Consider the following 14,083-nt stretch of genomic DNA (forward strand, 5'->3'; position numbering starts at 1 on the left):
TGAATAGAATTTCAAAATGCTCTTGGATGCTAGTTGAAATATCAGAGAAGAGATGTAAAGGTTTGGGGGGAGAAGATGGAGACAGGTTGTACTTTATCTTCCCTCATAGACATATGAGTGTGGATTCACACACACACACATGCACACTTTTTTCCCCCTTGAGCATTAAGAGTCTCCTTCAGAAAGGAGAAAGTGGACAAAAGACTGGGAGTCTGATAACGCTCTCATCAAATCTCATTTCAATATTTCGCTGTTGCAAAGGAGAGCCCTGAAAGAGGGAACTAGCGGCGGACTAAATGAGATGATGAGCTGAAAATGGAAGATAAGACGAAATGAATGAAGTAGGCAGACGGGGAGGAGAGGGAATAAGAGAGAGAGGGAACGTGAGGAAGGAGGGGTCAGTGAAGAGAGAGAAAATACATAAGTCACTCCGAGATTTTTATGCTGTGAATAATTTTTGCAGGCCCGCGACAATTTTGTGAGGAGGAACACTCTTTAATAAGCCCAATTGTGTGATTGTCCTGATGTGAAATTGAAAAGCAGCAGTGCGAGCCAGTGGTAGCATGTACGACAATGCCAACCTGTAATGGAAAAGTGTTCCAAATTAACACTCTATGAAATGAGTTATGTCTGCCATGAAACTAAAAAGCTGGCGGGGAGTTGTCTGACGGCAACGCTCACACTGTCTGCCATTAAGAGCCAATAACACACCTGTCGGTATGTGCCACCAGTCAGTCTGCGGGGCACGGAATAAACAAACTCCCCCTGGAGACACAAGGTCAGCCTCTTCATTAATTAAAAACCTTACTGATGAAGGAGCAGCTACCATTCACTTCACATACATCCTTTAACTTGGTTCATGAGAACAAGGGATGATTGTCTTTGGACTGTGGGAAGACGCTGGAGAACCCAGAAAGAACCTTGTTCCGACCGGGTCGCGAACCCAGGTCTTCTTGCTGCTGGAATATACCAGATAAACTTAAATATTCAAGTTCAATAGCATTGTGACAAGGCCATACACACAAGAGCTTTAAAGTAGGAGCACAACCTCTACACCAATGAGAATACTCTGTTGTTTAGACCAACCATTCCAAGAAAAACAACATTATTCATTGGCTACCTTACTCAGGGGTGCCCCAGCTCTCGACCTGGCAGGGATTTGAACCGACAACCACATGGTTACAAGCCCAATTCCCTTCCGCTCGGCCATGGGCTGTGTTTATTGTCACTTTTATTTCCATGAATTGGCGAAAGCATGCGTATGATTTATAGACATATGAAAGAATCATGTAGTTTTGGTTCATAAAATATTTAATTTTAAGAAACATAACTGAGAATGCTATTTAATTGTGTAAGTACTGTAATTTCTAAGAGATAAGCTTGCAATGGGAAATGTGCTTTGCAAACGTACAAGTAAGACAGCCTTTACTTTTTTACATGGTACCTCAAAATCCTTTGTAAAGGAGGGCAGACGGGAATGAGTAGGAAAAGGATTTATCACACAAAGATCGATGATTATAAAAATGTCCGAGCAAAGAAGGGACGGAGTGAGCGGGTAAGTGACAGAGCAGACAGACAGAGGACCTGCATCAGTCGCAACAAGCATCAATCACCTCCATCTCTGATTGACTCGGGCCGTTGTGGGAACTCTGTCTGTCATCGCACTAATGATGATTTAAAGCAATGATATTTTCCCTCCAGGAAGTTGTTTATGCTGCTGAGGCTGCGTTCGATCAGCGCCCGTCTGTGTGTGTGTGTGTGTGTGTGTGTGTGTGTGTAATGACTCCAGCGTTCGTTTGTTGTTTGGCTGCGGGTGAAGTTCCCAGAGGATCGGTCTGCTGGATTGAGATCTCCTCAGATGTGTTTACACTCTAAAAGCCTGTCAGGTTTAATTGGACTGTTTGGTCATGGATTAAACTGATGATTGCATGCATAACATCGATCACAACATCTATCGTTTTATGTAATGTATCTCCACTCCGTTAGTTGCCAGTGTAAGGTGAGGTCTCTGTTATCAGAGAAGATGCTAGGGCAGGATAGTCTTGATTTTCATGTAATGTTTAATTGGGGGGGGGGGGGGGGGGGACAGCTGTATTCACAGCTTCCTATCAGAGCTGCAATCAACAACTGTGACAACTGTTGATGACAAGATGGTGGCAGGTGGTACAGGCTCTGTTTTTAGTATGAGTCCAGAGACTCTACGGGAAAAATATCCTCTTGACTATCTATGTGCAACGTCCCTGCTCAAAGATTATAAATCCATCTATTATTTTTCACTATTGCCTGATGAGTCATATCATCAGCAAAATGCAAAAACGGTGTCATCTTGAGATGAATGTTTGAGTCTGAACAACAATCAAAAATCCAAAGACGATAAATAACTTATTAACTTATTTAATAATTAAGTAAATTACGAAGTTTTCTGAGATAGAAAATGTCCTAGTAGTATTTCCGAGTAGTGCAGCTGTATAAATAAGTGAATTTTATTGGATGATTAACTACTGGTTTTTGTTGTTGCTGTTCTGTTACTATTTTAATTAAAATAGAAAATCACCTTACATGGATATCTGGAGTGCTTCTCCACTCGACTAAAAGAGGTGCTTTATATCGCAAGCAGTTTGATTTCTAGAGGTCTTTGGTTTCCAGCAGCCTCCACGTCTTCCTCTGTAAGATTCCTACTAACTCCACAGATGAGTATCACTCTCCTCCGGGGACTTCTCAGGTGGCCCTATCTTTCACGTAAGCTCGGGATCATACCAGCCTCTGCTCCACCAACAGAGCAGTGCAAATTCCTCAGGGGTCACTCTCATTACAGCGAGGGGACGCTCTAATCTTGCTCGTATATAGGCTCTTTTTCTTTAGGGGAATGAGAAAGGAACACCCTTATCTCCAATAATGAATTTACTCTGGGACGCAAAAGGGAAAATCAATGGAGCCCAGTTGCTTTGAGGAGGGGTGTGTGTGTCTGTGTCTGTGTCTGTGTGTGTGTGTGTGTTCAGGGAGAAAGTGAACAAAGTGAAATAGAGACATTCAGTGAGTGTCGCACACAGTTCTCTCGGGTGAAGTGTGTCTCTCTTGGGAGGACAATGGGGTGAAGGGGATAGGACTCATGTGACTTTTGTTGTGGCTTGGAACTCAATGGGTTTGTTTATATTGAGTGTTATTATTTATATATATATATATATATATATATATATATATGATAACAATTTTTTTGAAAGAGAAAAACATTATTTGAAGACTATCTTTGCACCCCATCAAAGCGCAAGTGCACCATAGTGGACTACTGACTTGAGGACTACTTTATATACTGTACTACACTATATATATATATATATATATATATATATATATATATATATATATATGTGTTTCATTAGGAAACTAGACTTGCTTGAGTTAACTTTAAGGATGTTTCGCCTTTCATCCAAGAGGAAAGCACGGGTATTTAGTCTCTGAAGGCTGGAAACCTTTCACGTTCAGAGGCTAAATACCTGTTCTGTCAGAACTGGAGAAGCCTCTTGGATGAGAGGTGAAACATCATGAAACTTGACTAATATCAGTCAAGTCTATTGTAGATGACTATATATATGACCTGGATGACTAAGAACCTTCACAGACATAACAATGCAATCAGAGATGGCAGACTTCATCCCATTCACGCAACACGCCTCTGTCGGCCTCTGTTGGTCATATTAGCGAGTGCAAGTGCAGAAACACAGTCAGACAGACAGACAGACACACAGAGCCACTAAAAACAATACTTCACTCCTATTCCGTGGGGTAAAGTAACAAGCTAGTTTTCAGTGAGCCACTCTTGGTTGATGTTCTACCATATTCTCTCTTTTCACCCAGGTCTTAAGAGTGATCCGGAACCAGCCAACTTGGAGGTGAAAATCGACGAGAGTCCTCGGAGTTCAGTGATGCTGACGCCAGTATCAGATGTTTCCTCGGTTGAGTTGGTCACCCTTTCCCCTCCTGAGATTTCACCTTCCTCACAGCTCTTTGAAACTGCCTCAGACACCAGCGCCACAGAAGTACCAGAGGCCGCTGAGGCCACAGGCCTGACAGCTGAGTCAGGCAGCCATGCAGACACATCGAGCACAAATGGAGAGCCACTTACAGATGAGGACAAGGAGCCCAAGAAAAGCAAAGCTCACCTCCATTGTCCTGTTTGTAAAGTGACAGTCAACTCCGTCTCCCAAATGGAAGCACATAATAGTGGTACAAATTTTTCTTTGAAGGCTTTTTCCTCCTGTAATTGATGATTGGTTGGGGGGGGGTTAGGAATGGGAGGCGTTGGATAATTTTCATTTTCAGCCACAAAAGACCTGTCAACTCTTTGCTTTTCTCCACCAGGTACAAAGCACAAACTGATGCTGGAAGGTCACAGTGTTCTGCCCCGACGCAGAGGGAAGGTGGTGGCAGCTCGTGCTGGGTGTAAGAGCAAGCGACTTGGCAGCAAAGGCAGTGTCGGGGTGCCCAGCAAGAACTTCCAGTGTGAAGTGTGTGAAATCTGTGTGAACTCTGAGACCCAGCTGAGCCAGGTAAAAATAACTTTTGTACACACACATTATAACTACATGTTTTTTATCGCAGTGTCGTTTCACACGTCCATATCATTTCCAATATTGATGGAAACAAGTATGCACAATTATAGCTACAGCCTAAGTTCTTGCTTGTCTTTTCTATCCCTTATTGTGACATTAGTTGCCCATATTTCTGTATATTTCCTCTCCTTATCTTCTTGTCGAAACGCTACCTTGAGCTTCATTGCTTTAGTGATTCACTCTGTCTAAGTTGGTGCAAGTGGAGCAGTCCAGTTTTTCATTGAAAGCCATTTTTGTTTTATATATTTTTTTTTTTTTTTTCATTTTGGACGTCAGATGTTTAGACTTAACAATGATGTACAGTGTGGATGAAGTCGTGTTCTATTGTAAAACAGAGACTGTCCAGTTTTAAGATGTAAGATTTGGTAGAAAGAATAGTATGTGGAGTCATTTCACACACATCATAGCTGGTTTGGGAGTGGATAAAGAAATGCACAGTAATGTCCAGTGGCAGTGTATCAACCCTAATGGGTGACTTATTAAATGTAAGCGCCACAGAAGATGAGTTGAAGGAACGAAAACAAGCACGACGACTCTGAGAATCCTCAGCCGTGATGTGTTGCATTATATGATAGATGAGGAGGAGGAAAGCGGCAGCTGGAAGAAGTCCTGCAGATTTGTTCAGCCTTTACTAAGGGAGAGTGTCGCTCACCTGATCACTGGCACTGTTGACTGTGCAGGGGAAAGCTCTCAGGCCAGATCACATCAGACAGTGGCGGAAAATGATGCATATAATTACCTCACCTCCACAGGCAGAGGATGTGGCCACGGAATTAATCAGAAAGCACAACTGCCTGCACATACATAGTGATTATCCAGGCTTTGCACAGATATTACACACTGAACTTAGCCCAGAATGATCTGTAATGTCTCAATTATAAATCCCGGCAGAAATGATGTTATTTTAAACACCGTTAAGTTCATCCAAGAGACCATTTTTTAACATTAAATTGATTGAGGATTGGTTGTGTGCACTTAAATAAAAGCAGCCGTTCAATTTACAGCCGCATGAGTGAAGCCAGGTTGTGATTGCAGAGGCCATTTAACCAGCGGGGCTATTTTTCCACATTACACAGATATCATCTCACGCTAAAAGTGACTGCAAAGCTCTTCACTGAGCGGGGATTTATTTGCCACTCATTATTGCAAACTATTAATGCCTCCTGTATTTAATTTTCTCGTTACATTGGCATCAGACAAGGTTTGGGAAGTCATTTCTCTTCTTTTCATGTTCAGTAAATACTACATTTGAGAGACAGATACAGGTTGTGTCGGCGTGTGTGAGCGCCCAGGCTGTTTTTGTGCCTTCATGCCTTAAATGCATTTATATTTAAAGCCCAGAAGGATATATGTATATATATATATATATATATATATGTATATATATATATATATATATATGCACATATATATATACATATATATATACTGTATGTATATATATATATATATATATATATATCTGCCTCATAGTAATGCATCGAAAGCACTAGATACTGTGTCAGTGGTAGAGAGTGATGTAGTTTCTGTGCACTTCACTCACAATCAAACATTTAAAGGTGTTCCAGTGTGCAACAACAGATGCTTGTCAGCTCGTAACAATGTTGTTTCTTTTCCGCTGGTGTCGGCAGCACATGAATAGCAGAAGGCACAAGGATCGGCTGGCCGGAAAACCACCCAAACCCAAATTCACCCCCCACACCAAGAGCCAGCCAAGCTCAAGCTTAGCGGTAAGTCGTAGCATAAAGACACTGACGGACAAAACACTGGCATGCAACTGTGTACGCACACGCACATGAGAAAGGGCCAAGTCATACATACTGCGAAGAGCCGCCTGCAGTTCCATTCATACGTAGAGCCATGAAGAGTCATACTGACCGCATCACATTTCCACATGTGCATAAAACCCTGCGTTCCCTTCATACTTAAATGAGGGTCCGCATCAGTCCAACATTCCACACGTGGACTCGCGTTCCATAATCCGTAAATCAGCCTCATTTGTATTTCTTTGTATTGTTTGAGTGCTGAGTTCTTCGGCAGTTCTGCAAACCAACAACTCGAGCAAGGAAACGTGATAATTATGTAACACTGAAAAGTAGTGTTTTTATTTACTGTGTAAAATCCACACAGGACCGAGGCTGTCGTGTATGTTTCTGCCCAGACAGTTCCTCCAATCATCATGCAGAAGCGTCCGCCCACTGCTCCACTGACACCCAGAGAAGCTGAGCTTCCCTGGGAGTGATGTTTTTGACGCATTTGTCTAATCACGGTCGAGCTCACTGCGGTGAAAAATAGAGAACAGTAGAAGCTGAGTTTCAAGTGGTTTTAATGCGGAGGCTGCTTCGGGAATATGAAAATCACGTAAGGTGATCCGTCATCCGTGATAAACAGCTGATTCGGAACAAACTAGTGACACGTCCTAGCACACGTTTAGTATAGCACACGCAATCGCGACTGCTGTGTGGGTACTAGTGGACTTCCTCTAATGACCTCAAGCAAGTTTCCATGGTTACCGTCTTTTTCGATGAGTCTTTTGACCAAGACAAGAGCGCGCCACCAACTGGACCGCAAAGTGTTGCGTTTGTGCTTCAAGCTAGAGGTGTGTACGCATTTGTCTGTGTAGGGTTCACGCAGACAAACACATAAATGAGTGGATGATGAAATTTACATCTCACAGACTCTAGAGGACCTTTCCACACATGTGTATGCAGAAAGCTTCCTGTAGCTTCCTGTTCGCTGTCCTAGCTCCCAAATGGTGGAACGAGCTCCCCATCGACATCCAGACAGCCGCCGACTAAAAACACATTTCTTACGATTCTACCTCGACTAAGACGACAACGAGGACGTAAAACATTTATTTAAGAGAGCACTTACTTATACATCGCACTTATGACTAGCACTTACTTACTTCTAGCTCTTTTTTGTACCCAAATGTTTAAATGCACTTATTGTAAGTCGCTTTGGATAAAAGCGTCTGCTAAATGACATGTAATGTAAAAAAGTGTGACCCTTAAATATAATTCTCTTCTGCTGAAAAATGTTGTGTAATGTGTCATAACTGGAATCAATTCAGTCTATCTTATAAATGAATGCATTTTAAATGTACTTTTCGAGACACTTAACTGGTTTGACCCCTTCTGCAGAGTTGTAGTAGTCACACACACACACACACACACACACACAGATCTCAGTGGCGTGTGTGTCTTGGTGAGGCAGCATGCTTATTTGTCTGTACTGTCAAAAAGGTTAAGCACACGGGTTGTACTCTATGAGTCCGCTTCCCTTGAGACAGGTCTAAAATAGTCCCCCATTGACCAGCTCTGACAACAGCAGCCTGAATCAGCACTCCAGATTAATCACTTCTCTCCTTCTGTCATATACACACCTCCCCATCTCCTCCCCCTGCACCTCCTCCTCTTACTCCTCCATCCTACAGAACGTGAGATGGAGTGGCTATGCAGGCGTGGCTGTGTCGGCCATGAAGAAAACGTTCAGCCAGTACAACCTCGCCTCCCTCTCCCCGCAGGTCAGTGGAGGCTGAGTCTGGGGTTCGATCGGAGGGCGAGAACTTTAGGCCTGACCAGGGTCAGGGGGGGACTGAGCAGAGATAAAGAAGAAAAAAAACATCTTTATATTAAAGGGATGGTTCAGATTTTCTTTGTTGCCATGCAGGCGATGTATTATATTCCCTTTTCTTTTTTTTACAAGTATTTGAGCATCAAATGTGCGAGCCTGTACACCAACGATTTCGAAGAGGAGTTAAATATGACTTGCAGTGTGACTTTCAGCAAGAAACGTTAATCCGCTTTTTGTCCTCTCTTCAGCAGCAGCAGCCAAACATTTAGAGCCAACCATGTCAGGCTAAAAGAAGACAAACAATGGTTGTTCATAAACAAAACTGAACATTTGTAATATTTATTCTGTGTCTTTCCCCACAGCAGACTGACTTTGGTTTACATTAAGTCTATTAAACATTAATTGAATTATAAAAGACATATTTATGGTAAGTTAGGGCTGGGATATTATTACAATCTAATTTCCTTTAATAGCAGTATTACAAATATTCCAGTGTTAAGGTTTCTTCATCATTCACTCATAAGCCTTAAACCAATAGTTTATGGCTAGAGATTAAATAGAGTAGTAAACATATTACTGTTTACTAAACGTCTAACCATTTCAGTCGTACCCATACATTTGTTAATATGCCTCAGGGAGCTAATAGAGTGTGTGACACAAAAGTGCTCTATTTATCACTCTGTTCTCACCATTAAACCCAACTTTGGGGTTTACAGGGGGTGAGTATTGATTTCTAAGACACCAGAGCTGTGTAATTTGTTGGAATGTTGTTGTTTTTTTAGACAAAGTTTATGAACGTTTGGTTCGATACAAATCTCATCTGAGCTGTGCATGATCCAGTGATTTTGGCATTTCCCTTTAAAAAAAAGAAGGAACAAAAATCTGAACTATTCTTTTAATATCACAGAGCTTTGGAGTGTCATTTAACCCTTTAAGCCCTGATGTGTGTCTATACAGCCTATTATATATATATATGTCTATATGTATATATACTGTGTGTCTGATGAGTGATCATGCAACAAGCACTCAGGAATCCACTTCTGTCTGATTCAGTATGAATGTGTATTCCTCTAACGCAGCTATGTGTGCAAACAAGTGCCATGAGTAGAGGTAGACCGATTCATCCGTTTGAATGATTGGGATTAGGAAAGTTTAGTTTCCAAGTTACTAAAAGTTTACTTTTTCTTCTAAAAGTTAGTTTTTTTTTTTAGTTTTTTGGTTGCCTGTTTCACAAATTTAGTGTTTAGTTGATGTTTTTTTATTGAAAATACTGTATATAATTGCACTGCAGTGTACACTGGAGAGACAGAGCATTACTGCACTTACTGAAGTATTGTATTATTTGTTGTCAGTAAAAAGAAAAAACAGGAAATCAGCTAAATATATAGCAGTTATCGGTCATCGGCTGCTCAGAGTTACCATAAAAAACCACATTGGTCGACCTCTAGCCGTGAGTTTGGGAGACATGTTTGCCCTGTAAACATGCTGCACCATCACTATGTTCTTCTCTCACTTCTCACCACTCCACCCTCCTGTCTTCTCCAGACCAAACTGGCCTTGCAGAAGCAGCTGACCAAGAGCTTGACAACTGGCTTCCTGCCTAGTCCCCTCACCTCGCCAACTCTGTGCACATTGGCAACTAACCCACTGGCCCTGCGCCACCCAGTGGGCACCACCACCTTCATCCAGACCCCCTTCCTGAGCCCCGCACTGTTTCGGCCTGCCCCGGGGCCACTGCGGGCCACACACACACCCTTCATCTTCTCCCCTTACTAAAGACTTAACCCATATCCAGTTTGAACTCCTCCCCCTTGTCCCCTTACCCGAACCCCAGGCCCGACTTAAGTGTGACCCACGTGAAAAGGCCACACACAAACTATGCAGCACGCCTGACTTAAGATGGAAACAGTGCACAAGTCCTGATGCTCGGTCGGCCATGAGGCCCAAAAGAGCTGTTCCTATCGTAAAGGCCAAGATCCCCTGTCATGCCTTCTTTCTGCTCCTCTGATCGTGACCTACAGAGCAACACAGGCCTCCAGGCAGTGACTGGCGCACAGAGACAGAGGTCACTTTTATAGCCATTTCATGGGTCGACATGGTTTGGATTATCGATATAAACGTGTAATTTATTAGAGAACAAATATAGTCTAGTTGTATGTTTAGTGTGGTTGCCACAAAATAAGGTCCCTTTACTTGATGCTCTTTCAACAATGTTTTTAACTTATTGGTTTTGGGCCGGGTTAATTAAAAAAAAAAGGCTAGGAGATCATTCATCACACCGTACGTGGGTCGTTACCTGAGCTGAAACTGTTTACTTCTGTACAACTGGACAAGCCACGCGTTTGTTGATACAAACTCGCAGGATAATCTGGAAATAATCCCAGATATGAGCATTATCAAACAACTTGTTACAACAAGCACTGCTTCTCTTTAAAAAAAAAACAAAAAAACTGTAAAGGACACATATTGTGTGTCTTCTTTGTGGATGGTATGTGGATCTTTAACTGCATACTGTATAGCCATATGCTTACGCACCGTTTTGTAGCCCCAGCCTTCTCTGTAAGTTTCCCCCGAGCCCTGAGAAAGACGTCTCCCACTCTTTTCCTTCTTTCATCCTTTCTGAGTCACAGACACAGTCATGATTTTCCTTTTCTGTATCCACCAGGTTTACGCACTCATTAAGGACCAGAAAAGGTCAACTTGTCAACTTGACTTTGTTTCAATTTGCAAATCTTCAAACTTTTTGCTCCAGTGCATCGGTCGGGAGCAGTGCATCGGTGGTGGCCCCGCCGACCCCCCCCCCCCCCCCCGAAAAAAAGCTTGAAGCATGAAAACATTTGTGCAGCTCTGGATGTGTTAACACTGCATCACCTCTCCCCATCCCCCTGTGACTGCTCTTTGTCTTTTTTTCTCCCCGCTTCTTTCACCCTGCCGTCATCACCTCGCTGCTGCCCTTGATTTTCTCTGACGTTATCTCAGCACGAGATGATTAGGAACACCCCCCACCACAACATACACACACACACACACACACACACTTGAGGAAAACACAGCGGATAACTTGAAGAGATAATGGGATTTCAGAGCTTTGTGAAAAGTTTTGGATGGCAGTGGGTGGGGAGGCTGCTCAGCCAGCAGGCCACTTGATTGACATCCCATTGCAGTGTCTGCATACTGCGTGGGAGGGAGAAAAGAACAGTGCCATGGCAACCACATTAAAAAAAGCACCTTAAACTGATTTACTTAGAGAAGCAATGGAAATGGTGTTGATGTTCACCTTTTTATGCTCCAGATGTATGTTTTTACAAACACATGCCAATTACAGTGTGAAAGAAAAATGAACAATCAGGTGAGAATGATCACTTTTTTTTTTTTCCTTTTTAGTTTATCCACGACTAAGACATTTAAAGCAATACATTTGGTATGTTTTATGTTTATACTGTGTTCTCGGTGCGTCTGTGGCTTTATCGTCGTCTACACTTGTAATAATAATAATAATAATAACAATAATAATGATAATGTATGTGTACTTTTCAAACGTAGCCAAGGGTCCACTCTGAATTGTCAGGTCATTTGGAACGACGTGCTGTCCTGATGGTGCTGATGGTGCTGATGGTGCTGCCCTTGATGCTCGACGCTCACCTTCACATGTTTTGACCGTTTAAAGAGCTTATGAGCAGAGTGGTAGCTGAGAGAGAGAGAGAGAGAGAGAGAGAAAGTGTCTTCAGTGTCACATGACATTGCTACTTTGCTTTTTTTGTGATAACTTCTGTACAACTTCTACTGAGCAGAACAACAGCGCGTCAAGCGAGACGAGGAGTGTTTGGGACAAGTGTCACAAGTGCAACGTCAACTGTCATTTTGCTGTTGAGGCTCTTTGTGCTGTCTCTCCCCCCTCACTCTCTCACTCACCCTCTCACCCTCTCGCCATGTGGATGTCAGTGCACCGTCTGCCAAAATGGACTGCTGGGAAGGTCTCATAAGGACGTGGAGCGCACGCATCCTCCCCATCTTTCCCATCTGTCACCGCTCGTACCAAATCGTCGTAAATTACAGTAATGGAACAAACCCTATGCATTTGTCATTGTGCAGTACGTGTCGTTGTCTGTGATGCAGCAGTGCCATCTGTCGTGAAAGCCCCGTAATTGCCACGCAATTTGTATTTGTATTTGTTTCATCATCATCATCATACGTGCGTTTCTGTTTAAAGGAAGCCCCTCAGTCTTTTTCTCGGTAAGCGATCGCCATACTGATGTGATTCTCCCCAGTCACACTACTCAGTGAACCAGCCAGCCTTTAAACGTCACTGTTCGGTTTGTTTGTTTGTTTGTTCGATCGATCACTCGTCGGGAACTCCGAGACCTAAAGAAGCGAGACTTTTCTTCAACTAGAGAATCTAGAGAAGGCAAATTATATGTAGAAATCATAGAGTAACTATAGAAGATTTTTATCAGAGATGTTAATGTTATCTGTATCACGATGAACTATCATAGACAAGAGTAGATTATGTTATTATGAACTCCTTATGACATACAGGGAAAGGGAGAAAAAAGTGCTTTCTGTTTGTTTTCCTTTTGTTTATTTACATGGTTTTACAAATATGTTTTTTAAAAGTCTACGAGAAAATATTTAAAACTTTTCTTTTTCAGCTTTTTATTTTCCTTCCTCGTTGATGGTGTCTGAATTAATAATAGCATTATTTCTTCTTCTTTTTTTTAAGAAAACATCCTAAAGTCACATTAGCCAGGCCTTCTCAGGGGTGACAGGTTGAGCAAATGCTAACATGACCATCCATTCAGGGTATCCCTCCACAGCTCGAGAGAGAGCAGGAAACACTGTACACATGGATGGTTTGACACACACAAAAAAAAACTTACAGTGCTGTACATTAGAGAGGACAAGTGATGGATTTTGGAAAATAAAGCTTTTAGAACTTGTAAAAAGGCTTTTATTTTGTCTGTCTGTGTCTGTTTGAGCACCGTGAGCCGGAATCGTCGTCTGATATTTGAGAAGAAACAATATGTGCGTGGGTTGGAAAACAACAGGGAATTCAGGAAGACGTTAACTAATGAATAAACAAAGTGACAAACATGAATGATTCATGAAGACGCGCCTCACACAACGTACTCGTTTTTAATCAGTTCATTAAAGCCGAGCGCTTTCTCTGAGTCAGCAAATGTCCTGCTTTCATATTCTTAAAAAAAGAAGAAGACACAATGCATGTTGTTGTGGGGTTTGCGGTGTGCGGGTCTGCTGCAGGTCACTTCTCTGCATCGCAGCATCTGTTCATGTGGCAAATCACAGCCGGTTTTCCAGCTATTTCGTGAAACAATTTGTGACAAGAACATAGTGTAGATAAGCTACTGAGGTAAAAAGGAAATGGGGAAGTGCCTGGGTTGCTGATGTGGTTTAAAGGCATTAATTGTCTTCACCTTTGGTTGATTCTCCAAGGACTGGCACTATTTTACTGTGGATTAGATTTGTTACCAAGCAATGAGTCCTCTTGGAATGTGGAACACCATTTTGTCATGAAACAGATGCCTTAAATATCTTTAGTATAAGAGGAGCGCCTGTCCCTGATCAAGTGTGACTCTGCGCTTTCATCTTATCACATCCGATAATCGTGTTTGTATTAATTTTCCAGTTCAACTGGAGCCCGTTAGATGATTTTCTCGCAGCGCCTCGGGTCATTTCACCAGCCCATGCTTTGCGTAAACAGCAGATAAGATCAACATCCGATCAGATCAAGTCCAGCGCCTCCTGTGGTGCCAGTCAAAGGAAAGCCATCGGATCCCCGGGAGTTACAAACAAAAGCTGGTGATTTCGACAGAAGGACACGATGACCTTGCTAAGCTGTGACACTGGTGTTTCCTCTTTTATCTTATCTGATCACTCCC

The 14,083-nt window shown here is 42.4% G+C and overlaps 1 protein-coding gene across 2 annotated transcripts in view; it reads left to right on the forward strand.

Annotated features, from left to right (window-relative positions):
• Positions 1–13,126, forward strand: part of znf385c (zinc finger protein 385C) — a 139,324-nt gene extending 126,198 nt beyond the window's left edge. For both annotated transcript variants that reach the window (XM_058653599.1, XM_058653600.1), the window contains 5 exons: positions 3,856–4,224; positions 4,360–4,547; positions 6,242–6,340; positions 8,047–8,136; positions 9,732–13,126. In XM_058653599.1, coding sequence (XP_058509582.1) covers positions 3,856–4,224; positions 4,360–4,547; positions 6,242–6,340; positions 8,047–8,136; positions 9,732–9,962 — 977 coding nt within the window. In that variant the 3' untranslated portion in view covers positions 9,963–13,126. The remainder of the gene's footprint in view (positions 1–3,855; positions 4,225–4,359; positions 4,548–6,241; positions 6,341–8,046; positions 8,137–9,731) is intronic.
• Positions 13,127–14,083: the final 957 nt, after the last annotated feature.

Source organism: Solea solea, chromosome 16 (genome assembly GCF_958295425.1).
Source record: "Solea solea chromosome 16, fSolSol10.1, whole genome shotgun sequence".
In the NCBI taxonomy this organism is placed as follows: Eukaryota; Metazoa; Chordata; class Actinopteri; order Pleuronectiformes; family Soleidae; genus Solea; species Solea solea.